Source organism: Pelobates fuscus, chromosome 5, assembly GCF_036172605.1.
Source record: "Pelobates fuscus isolate aPelFus1 chromosome 5, aPelFus1.pri, whole genome shotgun sequence".
In the NCBI taxonomy this organism is placed as follows: domain Eukaryota; kingdom Metazoa; phylum Chordata; class Amphibia; order Anura; family Pelobatidae; genus Pelobates; species Pelobates fuscus.
Genome location: NC_086321.1, coordinates 253357687 through 253383854, shown reverse-complemented (window position 1 = coordinate 253383854; position 26168 = coordinate 253357687). Strand labels below are relative to the sequence as shown.

Below are 26168 nucleotides of genomic sequence, written 5' to 3'. Positions count from 1 at the left end.
TGTTTCCCTGGCACTATACTGACCTTAGGTCCCCCCGCCCCACCCTCAGGGGCCCCCTCCTTTTGGGCTGAAGGGATTAAAACCCCTTCAGCCACTTACCTTTCTTCAGCACCGGGCTCCCTCGGCACTGGGGAACTCTCCTCCTGGCAAGAGCTGCGTGCGGGCATTCAAACCGCCCATAGGAAAGCATTACTCAATGCTTTCTTATGGACGTTAGCGTCTCCTCACTGTGATTTTCACAGTGAGAATCTATCGCGGAAGCACCTCTAGCGACTGTCAGTGAGACAGCCACTAGAGGCTGGATTAAACCTCAGTGTAAACAGAGCAGTTTCTCTGAAACTGCTATGTTTTGAGCTGCAGGGTTAAAACTAGAGGGACCTGGCACCCAGACCACTTATTGAGCTAAAGGGATCTGGGAGCCTATAGTGGTCCTTTAAGTGTCAAACTGATCAAATATAGTTTAACACACAACAGTGGGCCAGTATATGGGACTCTTGTCACTATTACTACTTCAATTAGATAAAATCGTTATAAAGCCTAGCTAGCATGTCTCTCTCAACTTTGATTCCCTTGATTTGGAGTTAAGTTACAGACTCAAATACTAGATGCATAAAAAAAAAAAAAAAAAGACATATGCACTATATTTTGGCTACCTGATTCAGCAAAGTATAATTATTCTTGCCCACCTGGATACAGAACACAGTCTAAGTGCCTACAACACTGTTATGTTGCCAGGAGTTCATTGGTGCAAATATTTGCACTTTTTGGTAATCTTTCAACAGAATTTATTCTTACAAATGATGCTAAAAGAAGAATTATATGCACCATAAGAACGACATGCTGATGTTGTAGTTATTAGCCCACTAGGCTGTGGGCATTATCTGATGACTCTTGGTAATTAGCAGTTTAACCAAAACAGGGGTTTGTTGAAGCTCAAAAACAGTTTAATCAAGAACCAGAGGGCAGCACTATGGAACTGTAAAACCATTACATCGGTATATAGTATATATAGTAGAATGATGGCTAAACTGTTCCTTTAAGCAGCACACTAAAAACAAAAACTGAATACCTGTAAAAAAAAAAAAAAAAAATATTTGGTCTATTGCTAGTAATGGAAGTGTCCTTGATGACGAAAAAAAAAATGCACGATAATTGGCTTTTAATTGCATTTATTTTAGGTATGACAATCCTTATTTTGAGTCCATATCCACTGGTACCTCTTTTCTATGCAAAAGTCCATAATTCCTAGAAGCACCAGATCTGAAGTATCAGAGTGTATATACAGTACTCTCATACCAATAAACTGGACAGCAATGTATCTTTAAATTACATTAAATGTGGTTCAAAATCTGAATGTGTAAACAAAATAAATTTGATATTTTTCTAAATAACACTTTCAGTTACATAAATCAGCAGGTTTGGTGGTTACCTGAAATACCTGGGCATACCTTCAAACAGACCTCCAAAGTTTGAAACTGCCCCATCTTGATTATTTTTAAATTTGTGAGATAAGCTGTAATTGAAGATGTGGGAGGGAGGGGGGGGGGGGGGGGGAGGTTGCAATGGAAATGCAGTTTTTAATTAGGTGGTTTGTATAATGGGTCAGGATATGTATTGAAGGTCAACAACACAGCATATTGGAACACAAGAAAGGGGTCTGTGATAATCAAGTAAAAAAGAAGAAGAAGGAAAGCAGATAATTTGCAGTCTAGGTGGGTCACTGGTGATAGATTAGAAGGATGGGGACTATAGATAAAAAATAAATCCGCAAAGTGACACTCTCCTGGAGGCAATCCTAACTCAAGGGGCTAACTATTCTAGAGCTTCATGTAGATGAAGTGGAGTGTCCCTTTAAACCATTTTTTCAGATTTCCTTACTTTTCCTCTAAAACACCCAAATGTCATTTTCAAGTGGAAATATGGATGACATTAATATGATATCCAATAACACATTCTTGAAGAAAGGAAGACCTCCCATTTCAGAACTTTTAAATCAATATCTGTTTTTGTATGGTAAATAAATACATTTTGCAGTGATTGCCTTGGGCTACATCATTTCAAACGAACAATTAAAATGAAAAGAAGAAAGCACATTCATGGTTCATATTGTAGCGTGCTGTACATGAGCGCACATTGTGCCAAAAGAAAAAGGATGAAAACCCTAATAAGCGATGTGGGAAGATGCAAGTAAAGTACTATACTCCGTACATCTGTCCTATATTTGTTCAAGTTTGGTTACGCATATGAAAAGCAGGGGGACGCATTAAAGAAATATATTGGCTTGCTGTATTAACGTACTACGAGTAGAGAGAGGAGGAGGGAGATGCAGTATACAGGATGAGTGTGTGAAAGGGTCAAAGACATTCACTCAACCGTAACACAATTTTGTTTTATGGCTTCTCTTTTACAAAGAATTTGAACATTACAGGCCCCTTAGCAATGCACAGGCGGCCATGTCTGGGGAAAAATCTCTCCACACAGTTTACTTGAAGTTGAATCAATACAATTTATAAAGCAAACTGAAAAAAAAGGCCAAGATTCAAAAAAGTCTGGTAATGACATGTTTACTGTAGCTCCTTGCAGGCTTATAGAAAAGCCATAAGAAGGTGAATAAGGCATTAAAAAAAAAATATGAAAAATGTAAGAAAATGCCAAAGGGAAAAAAAATACCTTCAAGGTTACCATAACTTTGGCATTGGCAGAATGCACTGAGACCCTACCTAGGACAGGAAGAAACTCCACCAATCAGAAGCCTCTCATTCTCAAATTTTCATAGTCCATTTATAATCCATTCACAAACAGTGAGTTGGATTTTATAGCTCTCTCCCCCCAGCAGGGTGCGTAGTATTGGTTAGTTTCCTGCAGAGTATGGTTTAACCCGTTTCAGACCTGTCAAATATTCTCATGTATTGAGCAGGTAGAACTGACATTTATTGCAACACTTACTAGTTCCAAATAGACAATTTAAGAACAAAATCGCTTATTCATGAACTGCAGCTGTGCAGAAGCCTGAGGTCATCTTGAGCAAATTTATTTATTAGTTGAGATGATGTGAAGCTCGCCATGTTGATCTCTGGAGCAAAGAAAACACTGTCTTTGGAGGAATAAGTCATTCTTTAATATTTGGCAGTCCACTGGACAACTTCAAGATTGGGAGAAGCCATTAGACCAGTTATATTAAAGCTTGGTGGAGGAAGAATAATGGTGTGGCCTGTTATTCATGGTATGGGCTATGTCCATAAGAGCCAGTGAAGGGACATCTTAATGACACAGCATACAGTTGCATTAAATATATAAGATTCTGCGGTTTCAGCGTTGTAGCAACAGGTTGAAGATGTCCCTTTCCTCTTCTCCCACTTTCTGCACCACTATGCAACTCCGGCACCAAACAAGGTCAATACAGACCAAATTCAAGTCAAGAATGGAATAACTCGACTTTCCTGTACAAGGCCAACATCAACCCTACTGAATACCAACTCCATGCCGGACATAATCACTCAGCATCACCGTTCAATCCCACAAATATACTTGGCTGAATGGAAACATAAAGTGAGAAATATACAATATATACACACTAAAATAATATGAGAACGTGAAACTTAGGTATTCCCCAGGTGTACCTCACAGACACCCAATTAACCAAGTAGAGAAGAAGAAAATTGGGGGAAAAACCCAGTACACGTATAAAGTTAATTATAAAATGCAATACAAGCTGGTGAATGGAAACAAATTCTAACAGCATACAGGGAAACCAACTATGACTGTGGACAATTTTTAAATGAAATGTTCAGCAATCCTCATTCTTCTAGTCACTGAGTGTTGATACACATGTTCTTTTTAATAGTCATTAGTCCATAAAGGCCAATAGCAAACAGGTTCAGAATTTCAGAGTATCTTGCAATACCTTTTAATTGGAGTAGCATTATTTTAGATGTTAGAAAAAAAAAAAAAAAAAAAAAAAGAGAACAAACCCCCCCCCCCCCCCCCAAAAAAAAATGAAAATTCAGGAGCTGCTCCCTTTTTCACATAGCATTTTTCTCAAAACATTCTGCAAGATCCTATAACACATACGAGAGAATTATTAGTGTTACATTTTGTTTACTTGCATTTTATGCAATATTTCTCCTTTTAAAGCAGCTTTGTCAGGTTTGTTGTTTTCTTTTGGTTTTACTTCCCTTATGTCCCTTGTTATCTTAAAGGGACACTACACTTACAAAAAGAACTTTAGCTTAATAAAGCAGTCTTTGTGTATAGATCATGCCTCTGATGTTTCACTGCTCAATTCTCTGCTATGTAGGAGTTAAATCACTTTGTTTCTGTTTATGCAGCCCTAGCCACAACTCCCCTGGCTGTGACTGATACAGCTGAATAAAAATTAAATGGTTTCACTTTCAGATACTATCTTACTTTAAAAGATTGTATCTCCTTCTCTATAAATTGAACTCTAATCACACACAGGAGGCTCCTGCAGGGCCAAGTAAGCTATTAATTGAGCAGGAGATAAGAAATTGTAGATTAAACAGAATTTATAATAAAGGAAGTGTAAACAGATGACTCTTTACAGGAAGTGTTTAGGAAGGCTGTGTAAGTCACATGCAAGGAGGTGTGACCAGAGATGCATAAGCAAAGTGATTTAACTTCCAAATGGCAGAGAATTGAGCAGTGAGGCTGCAGGGGCATGATCTATACACCATAACTGCTGCATTAAGCTAAAGTTGTTTTGGTTACTATAGTGTCCCTTTAATGATTATACTATTCCCCTCGGCACTTGCCTTTATTTAGATTTACTATAATTTCTTTCTTGTTCTGGATCTCAATATCTGGGCGCAGACGTTTTGTTGTCCTAAGCCCATGATGTCTGCTGTTTGCCTTTCTGTAATATTGAGTTTATTTTTATTATTATTGATTGTGGATTAACCCCTTAGGACCGCAGCCAAATGTACAAGTTGTGATCCAAAAAAAACGTAAACAAAACCTGGCATTTGCGCTACATGTCTGTCCAACCGTAATTCACCTCTTTCATATTAAATGCACCCACACTTATTATATATCATTTTATTCAGGGGAAACAGGGCTTTCGTTTAACATCAAATATTTAGGTATGGAACATAATTTAATATGAAAAAAATATTACAAAAATGGAAGAAAATAAGATTTTTTACATTTTTTTAGTTCTACGTGACATTCTAACTGTGAATGTCATAATACTGTTTGCTTTTACTGCAATACAATACACATATTTGTATTCAGCGATGTCTCACGTGTAAAACAGTACCCCCTATGTACAGGTTTTATGGTGTTTTGGGAAGTTACAGGGTCAAATATAGCAGGTTACATATTTCAGTTTTTTCACATTGAAATTCGCCAGATTGGTTACGTTGCCTTTGAGACCATATGGTAGCCCAGAAATAAGAATTACCCCCATGATGGCATACCATTTGCAAAAGTAGACAACCCAAGGTATTGCAAATGGAGTTAGTGTTAATATTTGAAAATGCAAAAAACGAATTTGAACGCAAATTTTGGCCAGTGTTTGTGACTAAGTGGCTACTAAAAAAAAAAAAACATACCCTATTTGCAATACCCTGGGTTGTCTACTATTGCAAATGGTATGCCATCATGGGGATAATATTCATTCCTGGGCTACCATACGGTCTCAAAGGCAACCTGGCGAATTTGAATGTGATAAAACTGAAACGCAAACCTTATATTTGACTCTGTAACTTTTGAAAACACCATAAAACCTGTACATGAGGGGTACTGTTATACTCAGGAGACTTCGCTGAACACAAATATTAGTGTTTCAAAACAGTAAAACGTATCACAACAATTATATCGTCAGTGTAAGTTTCATTTGTGTGTGAAAAATGCAAAAAATGTCACTGTCACTGACGATATCGTCGTTGTAATATATTTTACTGTTTTGAAACACTAATATTTGTGTTCAGCGAAGTCTTCCGAGTAAAACAGTACCCCCCATGTACAGGTTTTATGGTGTCTTGGAAAGTTACAGGGTTAAATATAGTGCTAGCAAATAAAATTCCCTATAGTTTCAGCATGGATTGTCAGGCAGGTCCCGCTAATTGTAATTAATAAAATGACCTAATTATGTAAAATGATTACATAAATATATGCGTAGAATTATTGTATATATAGGTGTGTGTATATATATATATATATATATATATATATATGTGTGCATATATATGTATATAATTTTTTTATTATTTTTATTTATATATAGGTATATATTTAGTGATATATACGTATATACTTATGTATATAGATATATATATTATTTCGTTCTACATGTATTTTGATATCAATATATATATATTAATTTTAAAACACAGTTAGAATGAAATTACGCATGTTTATATATTTTTTTATCTATTTATTTTGTATTATTTTTTAATTTTATTTTTTAACGTATTTATATATTTATTTCTTTTTTATTATATATAAATATATATATAATAAAAATTATATATATATTTAATCAATATCATTGTACGTGTATTTTGATATTAATATATATATAATTATGTATATATTAATATTAAAATACATGTAGACAGTGTATGTATATTTATGTGTATAAGTGTATATGTGTATATATATACTTAGATCATATATATAATAAATATATATATGATCTAAGTATATATAATCTTATTTTTACACTGTTTTAACGGATTTTATTTGAATTTCAGACAGCAGGGGGAGTACCTGTCATTACAGGCACTCCCCCTGCTGGCACTGCCTTGGACGGCTATGCCGTCCATGTGATCGCGGGGTCCTCGCAAGGACCTCACGATCACATGGCCCTGGGGGGCCGAAGAGGACGGAGGGGGACTCCCTGGGCTCCCAGGTAAGTCCCCCATACCGCGATCGCCGGCGTGGGATCGCCGGCGACCGGGTAAGTACATAAGATCGCAGGACGTTCTATGCCGCCCTGCGGATTTTAGAGCCATCTAAATAAGGACGGCATAGAACGTCCTGCGGTCTTAAGGGGTTAATTTGATTCGCAACGGAAGCGGAACCTTCATTTATGCTCCACCCATTGTCAGATTGTTTTCAACCTGACCACTACACAGTATGAAAAATAGATCAGACTTTTCTTTAAATATTTTATGAAAACTAGAGAAGTCGGAAAAAAAAATAAAAAAAATAAAAGGAAATAATGACATAGAAACATAGAATGTGACGGCAGATAAAAACCATTCAGCCCATCTAGTCTACCCAATTTTTGTAAATACTTTCATTAATTATTCCCTGGCCTGATCATAGTAAGGATAGCCTTATGCCTATCCCATGCATGCTTAAACTCCTTCACTGTGTTAACCTCTACCACATCAGCGTGAAGGCTATTTCATGCATCCACTACCCTCTCAGTAAAGTAGTACTTCTTGATATTATTTTTAAACCTTTGCCCCTGACATGTGCTCTTCCCTCTTTCTACTGCTAATACCTCTCCCAATACAACCAAGCATTCTGCTAGCATTTCCTGATGCTCTATTACATTGTCTGCCTATCTTTAAATCATCAGAAATAATTACCCCTACATCCCTTTCCTCAGAACATCAACCCTGTTACATATCTTAGTATCATCAGCAAAAAGACATATCTTACCATCAAGACCTTCTGCAATATCAGTAATAAAAATATTAAAGAGAATGGGTCCAAGTACAGATCCCTGAGGTACCCCACTGGTAACAAGACCATGCTTCGAATATACTCCGTTGACTACAACCCTCTGTTGCCTGTCACTCAGCCACCGCCTTACCCATTCAACAATATTGGAATCCAAGCTTAAAGATTGCAGTTTATTGATAAGCCTTCTATGTGCAACAGTGTCAAAAGCCTTACTAAAATCTAGGTAAGCAATGTCTACTGCACCACCCTGATCTATTATTTTAGTTACCCAATCAAAAAAAAAAAATCAATAAGATTAGTTTGGCATGATCTCCCAGAAGTAAACCCATGTTGTCTCTGATCTTGAAATCCATGTGTTTTTAGATGTTCAACAATCCTATCCTTTAACATGGTTTCCATTACTTTCCCCACTACTGAAGTAAGGCTTACTGGCCTATAGTTGCCCGACTCCTCCCTACTACCTTTCTTGTGAATGGGCACAACATTCGCTAACTTCCAATCTTCTGGGACTACTCCTGAGTTATATAGAAGCAGATTAGATAACGTTTATTTCTGGTGACAGAGCCACTTTGATGAAGATTTAAATGTAAATACTGACTGAAAAAATATCTTTTTACAGAAAAAAAAAACCCCAAGAAAAACGTTACACCCCTTCTGCCCCCCCCCCCCCCCCCCCACAAACCATTTTGCAATTAAAAACCTAAAACTAATTAAAAGAGGCTCTCCCCACAAACACAATTCTTCAAAGCATTCGGTAGCCATGTGACACTAATCTACTAAACTCTAACTTATCAAAGTCTGAAATGATTAGGAGATTTTGAGGGGTCTGCCTAATGCTCATTACTGTAATTTCCCAAACCCCAGAAACTGAAAATAATTCAAGCAAAATGAGTGGCATGTTTAGTGTACCCTGAACTGCACCATACAAGAGCGGCTAGTGAACAGTGAATGTTCTGAGTCATGCGTAATCATAATATGACGAGGTCTCTGCAGGGCCATGTAAATTGGCAAATTTCCCAGCACTTGTCACAGTGTGGAAACACACACAGACAACCACCCCCTCCCTAAAAAAAAAAAAAAAAAAAAATCACCTCACAAATGCTATGATTTCAAATTAAAGAGAGATGACAAAGATCAATGTATTTTCCACTCAAATGAGTACATTAAAAGGAATAATGCAAAACAAAACCTACATTTGCCCTACATTACATGATGGAAGATGACTGAATTTCAAACTGTAAAACTAGGTTTCATTTACTCCACCTAGCAACAATTTCCAAGTGTGACTAGCAGCACTCTCCCCTAAGACAAGAGCACAAAGTCACTGGGGAAAATTACCAAGGCAGTGTGTGGGGCTTATGATGCAGTAGTGTTTATTATCACTAAGATATGGCAGTCATACAATATGAAAAAAAGGTTCTGTTATGCAGAACTATGTTGCAAAATGGTGCCTTTAAACACCGCATGGTAATGCTTTATTGCTTTTTGTGATTCCTTGCATATGAAGAGAAACTAACAAGCAGATGAAGGTTAAAAAAAAAAACACAAACCAAACACAAATACATACACACAAATCTTTAAATAGTGGTACTTTGATACTTAAAATGTGTGTTCATTTTGAGTTTGGTAGCACCTGCCAGAAATCAAAATGTTTTGTTCATTATTAGAAAATAACATGTTTGCTTGTCGTGTCTTCTAACACAATGGATCTTATACTCCAATTGAGACAGGGGAATATTCCAATCAGTTTTCAAACTACAAATCCCATGAAGCTTTGTCAGGCTTAAGGTGGGCAAAGCTTCTAGGGTGTTGTAGTTCTACAACAGATGGGGCATATAGGTTTGATAGGCCCGATCTCATACAGACTATCTGTGATGGGTGCCACAATGAGAAGTACGGTATTTTAGCATTTGTTAAAATTGAAAATACTTACTAAAAAACAATTCTATATTAAACAGAACATCGCCTGTCTGATCAGAGAGATGCAACATAATTTGCCAGATTTAATAAACAGAGGCTGAATGGCCATTACAAAACAGAAAGTTCCATTCTTTTAAATAGGATAGCCCAATATTACTATATACTGGCCTCACGCATTCCTTAAATCAACGTTTCAGTCACTTACTGGAACTTTTATCAAGGCTATCAAGGACTGAAACATTGATTCAAATTGATATGCAACCCGTGATGATAAAAACAGCTGTATTGCCTTAAAACAAGTCCCATGAGTGCTCTCCTTCTGTATTGTTACAATTGAGGCCAGAGATTTGAAACCGGTGCAAGTACCTATTGAAATGTTGAGTGCAAGGTTCTCAAAATGTTTCATACAGTATACAGGGTGGCCCATAAGTACCTAACCATCCATATATCTTATGTATCCAGTGTATCTGTGTGCTGGATGGGTAGGAACCTATGGGCCACTCTGTATTATAAAAACAGACAACAGAATAAAACCACTTAAAAGAATATCGCAAACAAAATGAAAATATCAAATAAACCAAGCAAAAAAGATCAAAAACATCCTACTGCATCAAGCGATGCATTCTCTCTCTAATGCATTAAATAACGCAAAACAGATGTAATCAAAGATCATTAAATTAACACCACAGCATTTTTGAGACAAAAGTACATAGCAAAAGAAAAGACTTGAATAGGACCAAAAAGGTACACACACATAAAAAAAAAAAAAAAAAAAAAGTTACCCCCAATTCGAAATGGTTTTACAAGGACTATTGCCACTGTACTCTTTGGGGGCTCGGAGAAGCCACATTTGCCAGACATTGTAAAAGCTCAGCTGGAAATCCATTATACAATAACATCAGACAGACATTGTGTTTCTATGGAGAGGTTTTTTTTTTTTTAATTGACATGAAGACAATAGATCAATTTAGAACACATGGATAATGTACAAGTGAACTTTAAACTATGCAAGGGTTACATGTAAAATGGAATATCAAACAGATTAACATCAATACAGTAACAACAAATCAGCAGGCCCTGTCATACATTCAAATAAAGCTATTAAATGTATTTAAACTTTGGATGTAAGAGGGATAAGAAATGCATAAAGAAACATAAATCATATGAATCAATAGCAATGGTCGCCAGCAATGAGATTACAATTGAGTAACAGAAACATATACAAACCATTGAGAGACTAATGTATTTCCTGAAGGATCACACAAATGGGGACTCGGTGATATCTATTTACACTGAAACTCAAATCAAAGGCTAGAAATATGCATTGTATACATTGAATCAGGAGGGGAGGTCTGCCTTGCTAAACTCTCCAAAGTAAACATTCTACCACTTAAATGTTCCATATGTCAGTTGTAAATAACTTTGTCAAGCATTCCCCCAAAGCCTTACCATGCAATCAGGCTGATGTGCTAATGGAAACAGGCAACAATCATAGGCCAAAAAAACAACTGAGATACAAACAACCATAGGCCAAAAAAACAGCAACTTTAAAACTGAGATACAAGGGACATTAAAAGAATTTTCAGGATTATTTTTTTTAGCTCTCATAAAAATAACCATCTCGGCATCTCCTTAAAACTCAAACACCCAAAAAAAAAACCTTATGTCAGATTATAGTTATTACAGTCTATAGGAGTATGCAGGGGTGTATTTACCACAAGGCAAACAAGGCATTTGCCTAGGGCGGCACTTTCAGGGGGGCAGCAAAAAACGCCCCCAAGTGCCCAGGTAAATGCCTTGTTTACTGGGAGGCTCAAGAGCTGGCTGTCACCTTAGGGCCCCCTCTAGGTGTTAACGTACTAATATTCTAGCCGGGCGATGAGGGAGATATGTCCTTTTAGATAAAAAAAAATATTAATAATTAGTGAGTGTATGAGAAAATGTGTGTGTGTCTGGCAGTGAGGATGTTTGTGACTGTCAGTGAGTGTGTGTTTATGTCTGTCATTGTGAGTGTCTGTCATTGTGTGTGTGTGTGTGTGTGTCTGTCAGTAAAAAAAAAAAGGCCTTGACACGAATTGGTGGGGCAAATTTAGATAAGGGGGTGCCGAATTTAGTCATGCCTAGGGCAGCACAAATCCAGAATACACCACTGGGAGTATGTGGTGTTCAAAACATAATATATGTAATTTTATTGTACACATTTGATTTAAAGATCCATTTCAAACACCATGACCAATTCAGTTTGCTCTTGCCAAATCAGCCAGCTGGAAATTTTGTTTTTGGATATATCAGTTTTATCAACATTTTGCATGTTGTGATACACAGTTTGAGCTCCGTTTTTTCTCCTCTCTCAAGAGAGTCAAGCCACGGACCTCCCATACACAGAATTCAGCTCTGCCAAAAATTTAAAATAGCCAGGTTTATTAAACAGTCAACTGGACTCTGTTTAAACTGATAGCCACTGTAATTTTTATCGATTTACTGAGTGGTTCCCAATCATCCTAATGAGTGGAATTACTATAGGGGAGTACATTTATTTTTTTATTCCTTGCTGCATAGAGATTTATGGGATAAGAGTTCCTCCCAAAATGTTAAAGGCTAGTATGTCGTTTTTTTGGGATAATTTTTTAACACATAATATTTATAATGCAATAAACATATTTAGATTTAGAACATGCATGGTGAATATTGGCAGCTACGTATTTGCAAACTACTGGAGCATGGCTGAGTTTCTTGGGAAATTAAAAGTTTGGCTATTATTAGTTTAGGTTTTATAAGCAAGTTATATTTTTTAAAGACCTTCATACTGACTCACAGTTCTTTAGAAATAAAATATTATATGCATGATGCACATATGTACAATACATTAAAAGAGCTAAACTGGCAGATTTTTGACATTAACAAGCAAATACATTCTTTCTACAATATTTATTAAGCAGAAACTTAGTAACAGGTAATCTAGCCTGAGAAAGAAAAAAAAACAGTCTTTGTACAATGGAGCAAAGTACTCTAAACAGAATTTTAACCAGAAATCCAATGAGAATGTCTAATAATATTTTTTTACTTTTTAAAAGCACAGATTTTACGAAAGCACAAAGTACAGTCACAGGAATTTGAATAAGTAATAAGTACAAAACAAGGATATGTAATATCAAGATTACCTCTTTTGGGCCTTGGAAAGCTCTCGTGCAAGTGAAATACGACTTTCTCCACAAAGTGCTGAATGTTACTGTGCTCTGGTCCTCTGACAAATACCATCCAATCGTGGGTGAATCCTTCAAGTGTAGGTTTCTTTCTAACCTGGGCACGATGACCCAGCTCAAGTTTTACTTGAACAGCACACTACAATTCAAGAAAGATAGAAAATAAAACACAAATCATCCATGGAGAACCATTTATTAAATGATACAAATATTAGTTTGTTTTGCTGACTAACCCTTACTCAACTGAATATTTTTTTTTAATATATAAAATCATTTATATCACTATCTAATTTATCAAGGTTTAGAAACCATGGATCTAGAAGTGCGATGATATAACAAACTACTACCCTGCAAATAGTGTTGCGTGAACATGCGATGTTCTGTGTTCATTTCTCTCTCCTCCATTGTACGTTTTTTTAATTTTCTCTAAAAACAATTGTTTAAAAATATATTATACATCAACATTAGCGTAATGAAATAATAAAGAACAAGATTGTCTACTTCCTAAAAGACCAAAATACTGGGAAGGATTCCTGGTGGACTGATTGTTCTGACGTGACATAATGCAGACTAGTGTACATGCAAGCACATCTTATTTTAAACCCATTGGATTCCAGAGAAGTCACCTGGAATGCCTAGTCAAATTATCAGCTGGCAATCCATTTTGTGTCCAACATAAAATTAGTCTGCCATATACACTATTGAGTCAACTTGGGCAAAGGCATAGCCAAGCAAGCTCATCAACATCAGTGGGTTCTATTTACTGATATGTCAGCAGTGTGCAGCTAATATGTTTTGCTGAAATTTCCCTAGCTTGTCCTAGACAAAATGTTGGAGGGTTCCAGCCGCAGTTAGATTTCTTGTGGTGGAGTTTGTGCTATTGTGTGCCCAAATTCATTATCATTAACAAATATGAGGTCTTGTGCCATTTATGTTGGTATCCCGATTAATCATTTTGAGGATTTTAGATTTTTCTACAGTTATCACAGCAGGAGTTAACATACAAGTTCACAAATCCCATACAAAATATTAATAGTATTATTAAGGACTGTCCATTTAAGACGCTTACCTTGCAGCCTCACAGTTTGCTCAGAGACTTTTCAAGATCCCAAATAATCTACAAAGATGCAACTTCTGCTATACACCTAGCTTGCAAGCCGATGGACATTGCAACAACAAATACAATGCTTCATCTTAAGTGTAATTTATGCTATCATGCACATTTAAAAAAAAAAAAAAAAGTTAAAAAATATGTGTAGCTGCTGAAAGACATGCATATTTCATATCTATAACGCCTCGAAAAAGTACATTTTTCTAACAGGCAAGTGTTGGAGATTAACTGGTTCTCGTGTGCAAGAACAGTGTTGAATAGTAAGGGTTTAAAAATGAAGTAATACTATTTCAAGATGGCCACCATCATTCTGAAATAATGTCCCAAGTCAGATATTCAAGTGCTAAACCAACTATAGTGTGCTTAGATAAACTTTATATTTAAGGAATATTGTTTTAATTTGATTTATGTACAGAACATATTAGGTGACAGAGTAGCTTTGAAGGTTTTCCATTAAGTGCCAACAAATCTTGGAGTTCTCTGCAGTTCAAATATGGGACTAAAGAAATATGATACATAGATATAGATATGAAAGGAACTGAAGCCCTTACTTATAAAGTTCATAATCCAACTTTTATAGAGCTTTCAGAAAAAGTGCTTAGTGCAATTGAAGGGCTTCTACGAGTCATGGTTTTTAGCTTGCAATCTGGAGAACACACAACACGAGGAAACTAATGTAAAGGAAAACTGGTCTGATTCTTCTAAAAATGGGATTAAGAAGAGATTTACTGAGCTAAAGGTACAAGCAAGCCATGAAAAAAGGCCTTACATGTTTGATGTTACTACTTTGAAATTGCAGTGAAATATATCTGATCTGTAAAGTGTTTCGTTTTGTTTTTTTCCCACACACAATTTAAACATTTTTTTTTTTTTTTTTTAATGGTTGTGGTTGGAAAGCAGAGGTTTGCAACTAGCAACTTGTCATAGAGAGGAGAATACAAACACACAGCAGATGGAATGGTGGCGGTCAGTCTCAGACTGACTAAAAGCCTTGAACACAGGCCTCCCAACCGTCCTGATTTAGGCAGGATAGTGCCGCTATCATGGCCCTGTACTGACTCTGGCCCTGGTTTAATACTTGGATAAGCTTTTGAAATGCTTAAAACAATCTTTTTAAATATTAAAATATATAAAAAATAAAAAAAAAATCAATATATGTAAAAAAAAAATACATTTAAAATTTTTGTTTAGAATATTAAATAATTGAAAAGCTTATCCCAAAAACATATATTGAAAACTGGGCCATAAAGCGTAGTGGGAGAGAGTCATTAGATGTGTTTTCACTATGCTCAGGGCACAAGTATCCTGCAGAGAGCACTGTGGGCTGGCGTGGATGAATGACAGGCTATGGAGTGCAATCCATTGGGCTGTGCCATCCCTTTGGGCAGTGCCAGTGATGCAATTCACTTCACTAGCATGCCTCCGTTTACCCTTCTCATCGGCACCGATGTAGTGGGTATGTGAAATTTTCGGAACTATCTGAATTTGTATAGGTTTTATTTGTTTCCGCCACACACAAAACTCAATTATGAAAATTAAAATAAGAGGTCATTCTGTGCGAACAGAAAAGTATAACTGCAATCCAAAAATTAAGTTAACAACTCATTAATAAATACCAATTACTATAGTAGTTTTATCCAATACTCTTGCTACAGAGTTTGTTAGCCCACTGTATACATTATATCTTATCATATCTAAAGCTGAACTTTGAATTCATGTTTTTTGCGGTTGGAATACTGAAAAAAAAAAAAAAACATTACAGGGAAAAATATAAAGAAAAGATATGTACAAAAGACAAGTGACTCATTGTGACAGAGTTCCCTGTACACCGACTGGGTACCTCCGCCAAAGTACCGCTTCCTAGCTGTAACAGGGGACAAACCACAGCACTTGTGGGGGACTGCAGCACAAAATTACAAACCAATGACAATAAGGTTACACGGCACAACACTCCCACACACAGAACACAATCCCTCCCCTCTGCCTACAGATACTGTATTAACTCAGAAAAAACACACATTTCTAAAGTCCCAAAAGTACCCAAAAACACATAATATCCCCACAAATGTTACACCAACATATCCGAAAATCACCCAGGCCGGTTCAGGGGTTCAGGAATTCCCTGGTAGTCATAATTTTGACCGACCGTGCACATGGTCCTATGCCCAAAACAGTTCCATGAAATCAGTGCTAACAGTTGGTCAACTTCAGTAGTCTTTTACATGTTTCCCTGCAGGGCCCATAGTCTGTGGGCAGGAGGCTGGCAAGTAGGCTCCTCCAGGAGCTCGTGACAAACTCACGTGGTTTAAGTTACAAATGTAATGCTGAGTTAATGATCCCTTAAAAAGAGTAGCTTCAGCAACAAAATAGGAAATTAAATATCCTTAGAATCACTAAAGTTTACGTACAACCTTTGCTTCATTTATAGTTTTTCCATGTGCCAGTCACGTTGGAGATGAATAGGCAGAAGCCAGGTCAGTGTGCAGTCTTCTGTCCCTGCTTGTTTGTTGAGAAGAACTTGTGTTCTTCTCAATGTCAAGTGTGAGGGTTTTTTCTTTTTGTACAAAATGATAGCAAAGTAAATGTTAATTCTGTGTTTTTTTAAATTTTATAACTTACTATGTATGCCATGCGTAAAAAGGGCCATTACAGGCACCCAGACTACTTCAGCTCATTGAAGTGGGGCAGTGTCCCTGTCCCCTCTGAACTACCAAACTTCGTCACTTCCGGACTTTGGCACTTCGGACATTTGTAAGCATCCGAATGGCATTATATTCGTACAAATGTACATTCAGCTGATGTTCTCGACTAATGAATAAATGGCGTGATTGTTATATGGCATCTACAGCTCTGCAGCTCTCTATACCTTTGTGCAATTTGCACAGGGGAATGGAAAACTGGTAGGGGACCAGGTAAAGTCTGCAGAGCATGGTCCGGGACCCATTTTTTGAGACAAAAGCCACAAATTCTTCTCAGGTTAGGAATTCCCAATCAATTTACCAGTTGAACTGCTAAAGGCAAATGTTTTCAGTTTAGCTATTTTAGCCTAAAATATTAAAATTAGATTTCAATACATTTTACATTTCCAACAACTTACATTTCCGTTTAAGATTTCACTGAATGCTCCTGCAACTATACCTAGTTTGATATTATATAATGCTGCAAGAAGGTTCTCATGTCGCATACAACTTTATTATATGTATGTAAGTGTTGGTGATTATATATATAAAAAATATATACATCTACACACATACACACACATGCTGGCCCTAAGGCAGTTTAGTAGCGAGTCCTCTTCATGGCAGTATGTGATCAGGTTGTGGTAGATGATTTGAGATTTGATACCGGACTGTGTAGATGAATACAAACATGGAGATTGGTGTACATGACTAAGTGTATATATGTGACTGGTTGGATGGGTACATATGACAGGGAAGTGAAGTGATAAAGTGGATAGGATAATTTCTATACACACACTTAGTGTGTTGACATTTAAAAAAAAACTCTACCTGTCCAAGAGACAGACCAATCTACTTATGGGTCATGAGAATCTACTTGCCCTGACTGACAATTTCAGATTGGGACCCCTACCTAGAACCCTTGACCTTCATCGGGAATCTCAGAGGGCAGTGTGAGAAAACCAGCAGCTATCCTCTGATATATCTGTGGGTGCAAGACCGCGTGGAGCGATTACTGTGTTCTGATGATGTACAAACCACATATTAGCCGAATTGTTAAAAGAAAAAAAAAAAAAGGGCCTTGTGATAATAGGCAACATATATAAAGGATAACAATGTCTGGTTTTTAGTGTTATTTTATGCTTAACCCCTGACGCGATCGAAACAATCTTTTAAATATTATATACTAAAATGCAATGTATTAATTGTCAGCAGCAGGGATGTGAAGAGTTACATTTGACAATACAACATTGACAATACATTCTGGCATCATTGTGATAACTGTAAACATAATGTCAATGGTCTCTAAGTGGTTAAATGGACACTATAGTTACCAGAACTACAGATTATTGTATTTGACCTGGTGAGTGTTTACTGTTTGCAGTAAACACTGCCTTTTCTCTGAAAAGACAGTGTTTATGTTACTGCCTAGGGATACCTTCACTGGCCACTCCTCAGATGGCTACAAGAGGTGCTTCCTGGGGCAGTGTTACACACTGTGGAGTACAACCATTCAGTGTCTCCATTCTCTGCATGCAGACTCTGAACTTTCCTCATAGAGATGCATTGATTCAATGCATCTTTGTGAGGAGATGCTGATTGGCCAGGGCTGTGTTTGGCTTGGACTGGCTTTGCCTCTGATCTGCCTCCTTGACAAGCTCAGCCAATCCTAGGCTTTCCTTTGTGAAAATATTGTAATTGGCTCAGATCAACACTTCTGATTATGTCAGCCAAGCAGGCAGATGAGGGACAGAGCTAGCAACAGCAGACTGGAATCAACGTAAGATTTTACTATATTTAGGGGAGAACAGGGAGGGGGGGCCAGATGGTGTTTTTAACACTATAGGGTCAGAAATACAGGTTTGTGTTCCACACCCTATAGTACCCCTTTAAATTATGTAAATCAGTACTTTGTTCTTATTTTTGTCTTAACTTATAATTTCCATTCCATATTCAAAATAAAATATTTTCTATGTTTAAGTAGAAGTAAGGATTTTACGGATTTGAGGACAAATAAAAAACAAGACTTTAAACTAATGTGTACTAGAGGTCCATTGCGTGTAATACAAGCTAGCTTGGCCATACCTGGCTACTTTTGTCTATATTGGTCATTTTTTTTTATCTAAGTGTTTGTCACTCACAAAAGACCTTAGTGACTGCCCTTGGAAGAAAGTTAATGCGTTAAAACAGTGTTATCCTTGCTCTCATTATGGTTCAATAGAAGCCTCAGGGTATTAAGCAATTGTGTATTCTGCCCATTATCACCACTTACTACACTCCTAGGAATAGATCTTTGTATTTAAGTGAAGGACTGACAAAAACAAAGAAAAGGCATCAGTTAATATGCAAGCCAAACATTGTCTGACAAGCACCTTCAAAACAAAAAGCAAACAACTAGACTAACAAACAGTACACAAGGTTGGAGCAGAGATCAGACAGTGGTCTGGAATGTCACTAAATGACAACCAGTCCTCTCACTTGAACCCAGGATAGACACATTTACAGTGACTGGGAGATTAAAAGAGAGAAGCATGCTCTAAGCACCACAAGTCTCAGCATGCTGTGCCAGCCATAGCAGAGCCTTAGGATACAGTCTTATGTTCTGAATATTAAACACATTCAGAAAAAAAAATGTTTTCACTATCAAAATAATCAAGTGATAAATGAACTAATAATGTAAAACAGTAAACTGGATTAAGCTGACAAGCCTGTTATAAAAAGAAGAGAAGAAATGAGTGTCCGATATGGATATAAAATGTAACCTTTAATAGTAATAATAAAATATCGTATAGATGTCCATAATTGAGAGAATACTAAATAATAAACTTAAGTGTATGTACAGTCTAATAGGTGACAATCAAAATAGGAAAATATGTGAAGACTTCCTGTAATTATTTAAATAAATTGATACAGGAATAGATAGGTTCAGTTTCAAAATATACAGGGACCTAAGAGTGCATATATGAACTGAAATATATACAATTAAATAAACTGATAAATAACAGAAGTATATACACAAGGATAAGTCCTGTTCAAAAATGACAAAGATCTTCACCGCTAATATAGGCTGAAACAATAAAAAAACGAAAGTATATACATAATGAAAGGAAGGTTCTGTTTAAACATTCTCGGAAACCTTCACTTAGTAGTGTGAGCAAACACTAAGTTTTGCAATTCACGGAGCCTGAGTCAAAATAGAGTTTAGCTGTTCGTTATTCAATATAGAAAATAACTAACAAATACCCTGGTAATTAGCAGGTCCTGTTTAAAAGTTTTCAGAGACCTGAATATTAATTTGTATGCAAAACCAAATGTTTCGCAATTTGCAGGTAGCCGAAACTGTCATTTTTTGGGTTAACCCCATATACGAGTGTTCCTTTAGCTTCCATTTTTTCAGCTTGTCTCGACAAGCCTATTATACTAGGAAAAAACTATAGAGAAAATTAATATTTTGTTTTTTGTCTAACAGTCTGACATTTTGTTTTACTGAGGTTTTTATGCCTCTTATCCTTTGTTACCTTGGGGCAATGTTACTTCTTTACTCTAGTCTATTATGTTAGATATTTTGCTTAATTTCTCGAGATGGTTCTAAAGAGCTTATCCCCACCTTTAATCCATTCACCACCATTTTGAGTTTCAAGATGATTATTATTTGTGATGAAAGTGGGGTATGTCTCGTTAGTCTAGTTTAATGGATATCTTCCAAATTATCAAACAAACAATGAGGCAATAATTTAGTCTAGCTGTCACCTTCAGCACAGGCTCGGAATCTGTTGTTTTTGTCACTCCAGTACTACTTTTGGCCTCTTAACTTACTGGCCATCAGAAAACCAATATCTTGTCATTTTTACCAGTCTTACTCCTATACTAAGAATTTACGACAACTATTAATATTTTTTAAATGAACACAATAGCATTAGAAATACAAACCTACTACTATAGTGCCCTAGACCTGAATTAGATTTAACCCCCACATTCTTTGCATAAAAAATTGACACACACACACACAAAAAATAATAATAATTGTGTTTCCAACGCCGAGACTCCCTTGGTGCTGCTCCCTTCGCCTCCAATGACATCGTGGAGGGGTCACCTCTACGGCAATTGTCCAATACAATGCTCCTCATAGGAGCATTGAGTACAAAACGTGCAAGCACAGCAAGTGTCCAATCAAAAGCTTCTCAAAAGAAAGCATTTTATATAATGCTTCTCCTATGAGCTACAATTGGTCACTCTGTTGTCTCATAGGTTTAACCCTGCAATACAAACATTGCAACTTCTACAAAGATTGCAATGTTTTACATTACAAGATTAAAACTAAAAGAACAACTGCACTCCGACTACATCATTGATAAGAAGTGGCCTGGGTGCAATAATGCAAAACTATAGTTTTAGTAATACAAACATGTATTCCTAACACTTCACTGTTGGACTATCAGAATAGAGATAAAAGGTAGTTCTACGTACGTTGCCTCCATGGCTAAGAACATAAATCTTTCCCATAGGAAAGCATTGGGAGGCTATTAGACATGTGCGTCAAAACACATTGCTGCGCCAGTCAGCATCTTCTCCTAGAGATCTTTCAATGCATCTCCTTCCTGCAGAGCATGGAGATGGTAATCGTTGGTGCTACACACAGTGCAGCACTGAAATAGTAAGCAACTCGAATGGCCGTCTGAGTGATTTGCAATGTTCAGCCTGCAGAGACAGGTTATAGACACCAGAACCACTACCTTAAGCTGTAGTGGTTCTGGTGACTATTGTGTCCTTTTATGTAAAATTTTTCATCCATACTTTATCCATTATCTTTGTGTAGTGGTCTTTATTTTATAGGAAATTAAAACAAGCTTCTAAGTTCAGCCAGGTGGGAATTATCTTTCAGCTCCATCATGGTTGTGCAGTAAAATCCTTGGAAATTCAAATCTGAATTGCGATATTTAGGTTACATTTTTTCAAAATGTGACAATACCTGATCTGGATTATTTCTCCAAAATTGTTTGCCTAATTTTTGCAGTTTAGATTTCAGTTCAGAGCAATTTGGAGTTATGTCAGGCATAAAACGTTTATACCATTTGGGTATTTCTACACACTCCCAAATATGTACACAGGCATGCCCACATATACATGCATGCCAGCTGGCATATACACTCCCATACAAACATACAGGAATTCACAAACTACCAAACATACATTAACACCCTGAACTGATCAGCTGAACCAATCAAATTCTCTAAGCCAGTTAGGTTTTTGGCTCTGGCAATAAAATTTTAAATTCACATTGACTTCTCACACTGCTAAATAACCATGATAGTGTGCTGGGGTCCACCCTGGCGGCACAGGTTAGGATATATTGTATTACTGACACCATGCAGGAGGCTACAGCCAACCAAAAAGACCAAAAATGACATGAGCACTTCAACTGTATAGCTGTTGGATGCCCAGGCCCTGTCCATTTTCAAAGACTAGTGGACAAATACACAGAAGTGGCTGCAAAGAAAGACACTAAACAGAATTGGACACATTTTGCACATACTTACATGCAGAATGTTCCAGTCAATGGATTATTCAGCCTCTAGAGGCAACTGCAGAGATAGCAAACTACCAGTAACCATTACGTGATTATTATTATTTATATAGCTCCAGCAAATTCCATAGCGCTGTACAATGGGATGAACTGGTAGTGCAAGATGAATCTTTGACCACCCCAAGTGTAGTAGGTAGCAAAAACTACACGGTCTGTTTTATACCAAGGTGACAACAGAATAAAAAATAAAAAAAAAGTCTAAAATAGTAGTGTTTCAAAAAACAAAACAAAAAAAACATTAATTCATCACAATTTCAGCCTAATTTAAGTACTTTTATCAAATTTAGCTAACTAAGTCATAATGTAACGGAGTTTGTTTTAAATGAATGTTTTGTCAATTAGCCCTTATATTAATCATGCTACAGTCTCTGAGAACAAGGGAAGCTGTATCAAAAACATTAAAAAGGAAATCCTATATTAACGTTAAACTTTCTTTCACGATGGAGTAAATGATCTAGCAAATTATTGCCTGAAATGCTAATGCTATCAGTTTCACATCTGTAATTAATTGTTTTTTTTTGAACAACGCCAATATAAGTCTTGTCTGCAGTAGGTTTTTTTTTTTCCTATTAAAACACAAATTAACTTTAAATAAATAAATAAATGGTTTACATGCTGGAGCAGTTTTTATCTTCATGGTTGTGGTATTGCAATAATTATGGCTGTGCACATGTAAAATAATTGTATTATCTTTTTCATACAAAAAGCTACTAGACAATCCCCATAGGGTTATCCGAATCATATTTTTAAATCTGAATGGTAAAACTGAGGCTAAACCACTCAATATGTGATTATAAATTTAGTTGGATTATTTATTCAGATTATAAAGCCTAATCATTCACATTCAGATTTCCATGGTTTCTCAGAGCAGTAAAGATATTCTACTATAAACACACACGTAGCCATGCCATGCACAGCTATCAGTGTATAGAATGTGTTCTATTGCTAGTGCTCTTAGTATGGAGTTCCAGCACATAGAACTCGCTCTAATAAAACTACTTCCCGGCAGCCGGAAGTGACGTAGCGAACCCAGCCGCCGCCAGACTTGCCACCACTTGCAACGTCACTTCCTCCAGCCGGGCTCCCGCCATTGATATGTGATTGGTAATTCATTCTGTCATTCGGTTTCAGCACATATCCATGCCAATGGCTGCTTGTATTGTGTGGGGGTATATAGAGAGAGGGGGAACGGGTCACCTTCTCTGGGGGCTTCTAATGCTAAGGCCAGCTACACAGCCATGTACTATAGAGCCAAGAGGTTCTGCAGCAGGTTAAGGGCCGAGATGGAGAGTCCTGCACCTGTACGGGGGTCACGGGGGGCTGTATTTCATGGGAAATAAAATCTCTCTAAATTACTTTATAAAGGCATAGTGTACAGAATGTTAGAGGTGGGGGGGGCTCTCACAGCAGCCATATTTTCATGGAAAACTAAAAGCCTTTTACGTTTCCCATGGAAATGTTTATTCTGCAGATTGTAAAATGAAAAATATTCTAAATGGAAATTCTTATTACTACAAGGAGGAACCTTGTGATACTATGTTTATACTACACTTTTGATGTGCTGTCAAGCAATATAATTTATGTGCCCAGGAAAAAAAGTCTGGCGTATCTATTCAAAACTAACGTGTGTGTGAGTATATAGTTTCTTGCAGGGGAGGTTTTAGGTCCATTAAATACAATCAAGAGATTCTAACAGACCCAACATGTTTATTTTTAAGGCCTGCTTCTCATATTAGTTTAATGTAACTCTTCTTTAGCCTGACGGACCTCCATGCTGTAGTTTTATTCGGTTTTAGTATGATCAACCCCCATCCACCTGAAACCCCAAATCCACAAGATGTTCTTCAGAAGCTGAATCTCCCACCCCACAGTTGTCCAATTTTCTTTTAATATATTATTGTGACTGAAGTAATAACTCATTGTGTGACAATCATCCAAGATGTCAGGCGCTTTACCTAGAAACAAGATGTTCTGTAGTAGCTGATTTTTTTTTTTTTTTTTAAATCTGTTTGACAGCCTGAGATTGATCTCCAAGAGCCCTGCAAGATTTCTGAATCTTGACCTACAATAAAGGTAATCAGGCACCCACATACACATGTGGAAAATATACACTGTAAAACTGCATTATCAGATTAAGGAAATAGAAATCTGTCTGCAGCACCTTTTTTAAATAAAATAAAAATGCACAGATGCATTGCAGGAGGTCAGTCTTTCATCCCTAACCAGTTCTCCAGGATCTATTAAAGAGTTATCATTTTAAAAATCTCAATTTAAATCTATTAGGCAGAGAACAGATTATCATTCAGAGGCCGGAGAAATATCTAAGACAAAAAAAATCTTAAAACTCCACAAGGGTAAACTTTAAAAAAAAAAAAAAAAATCAGTATTAATTTGTTCTGTATGCAGTGCTGCAGAATATGTAGTACTTAACAAGAATAATATGTGGTCTTGTTTGCATTACAGCGATCTGTTGCTATAAATCGCTAAACCATAAATATAATACATTGGAGTCAATGTCTCGGCAAGCTTTATGTGCCTTGGCATTCCTTTGTTTTCTATTCTAGTATATCTAGTTCTAACCACAATATGTATGAGTGATTACTTGAATGCAGTATTTTCTTTAGAATTAATGCTGAAAGCCTCAATAATGTAACGATCAGCATCTTTGCAAGAACAATACTGTAGGTCATTGTATCAGGATTTTTCATTAATGTGTAACCCTTAAATAAGCTACATTTTCTGATACAGGTTTCTTTTTACATCTATTGAGATCAATAAAAAGAAAACAAAAGTATTGCTCATAAGAGTAGTAAAAAGCTAAGCCATATTAACATCTCAATCTAATGCATTTAGCTCATTCATTTATATTTTCACAACGAGTCACATTTATTTAACTGAATGGATACAGGAGATCCCCAATAAAGGTGCTGTTCCCAGGCCCCCAGAGACCATATATCTGCCTCTGGGGTTAACAGCAAAGAATATGCTTTAGGTAGGCTGTCATTAGTATGAGTTAACCCCTTGTTAACATCCTGTGTTGCCTGCAATCTTGGCATGCATTGCAAGCAGCCCTGTACTGAAGCCCTTGCTAGTAAAGACACAAAGTGAACGCACCATACTAGCGGCGCCTCCTGCAGTTGCAGCTCCTGGATGTCCGGGCTGCCTTTATTAAGGGGATCCTGCAAAACCAGCTTGGAGCTGCTGCTGCCACTGCTTTTCTGAATCCACTTTCCTCTTTCTGATTTGGGATCCAGGTCTTGATCCACCTTCTGCAGGTGCTTGATTGAAATCCACTCTGATCCCCCTTAATTACCACCACCCCAACAACCCCTTCTTCAGCTGTGGTAATCCAGGTGCTGTTTGTATCCTCCACACAATACAAAGTGAGAAATAAAATCCATTCCAGGTTATGATCCAGTTCTTGGTGCTGTTCCACTTTCCTGCTATTGATGTTTTAATCCAAGCTCAAGCAATCCAGCAACCCTGTTACGCTCAGGTGCTGCTGCTGATCCAGATTTGGTTTGTGCTGTACCCACTTCAAACTCAGATCATGCCAATCCACATAATTATGTTCTCCCTTCTGGGTTCTGGTCCAAAAAAAAAAAAAAAGGCCAAATTCCTTTATCCTTGGTGTTCTCAAACCAAGCTCAGTCCCACCTTTAGCTGCTGATCCATATGTTTATCTACCTTTCTGTCCATTCCCATTGCGACTTATGTTTCTTCTTCCTATCGGTATGTGGTCATTTACCACAGTGAATGCAAATGGAGAAAGAGAATAGAAGAAGAAAAGAAAAAAAAAAAAAAAAAGCAATCACTTAGGAAAAAAATAAAGCAATGCTGCCTTTGAGTCCAGGTTTGATGTGAGCAGTTGTAGTACATAAATAGCAGTGCTGTGGCTGCAAGCTAAGACAGTCTGCAGTAGGCTGCATTAAGGAGAAGGGTTAGTTCCTCCCCCTCCACTCACTGAGCTGGCCATGCCTAGGGGATGGGGCAGCCTCTTATTCCTCCTCCTTTAA

General features: G+C 36.9%; 1 protein-coding gene across 6 annotated transcripts in view; it reads right to left on the bottom strand.

Annotated features, from left to right (window-relative positions):
• The window catches only part of MLLT3 (MLLT3 super elongation complex subunit), a 266211-nt gene that overhangs the window by 199805 nt on the left and 40238 nt on the right, over nucleotides 1–26168 (bottom strand). For 5 of the 6 annotated variants that reach the window (XM_063455219.1, XM_063455221.1, XM_063455220.1 and 2 more), the window contains exons 1-2: nucleotides 25267–25943; nucleotides 12738–12918 (exon numbers count right to left, since the gene is read on the bottom strand). In XM_063455219.1, the coding sequence (XP_063311289.1) occupies nucleotides 12738–12918; nucleotides 25267–25269 (184 nt within the window). In that variant the 5' untranslated portion in view covers nucleotides 25270–25943. Of the gene's footprint in view, nucleotides 1–12737; nucleotides 12919–25266; nucleotides 25944–26168 lie in introns of those variants that run through there. The other variant, XM_063455222.1, reaches the window with a different exon arrangement.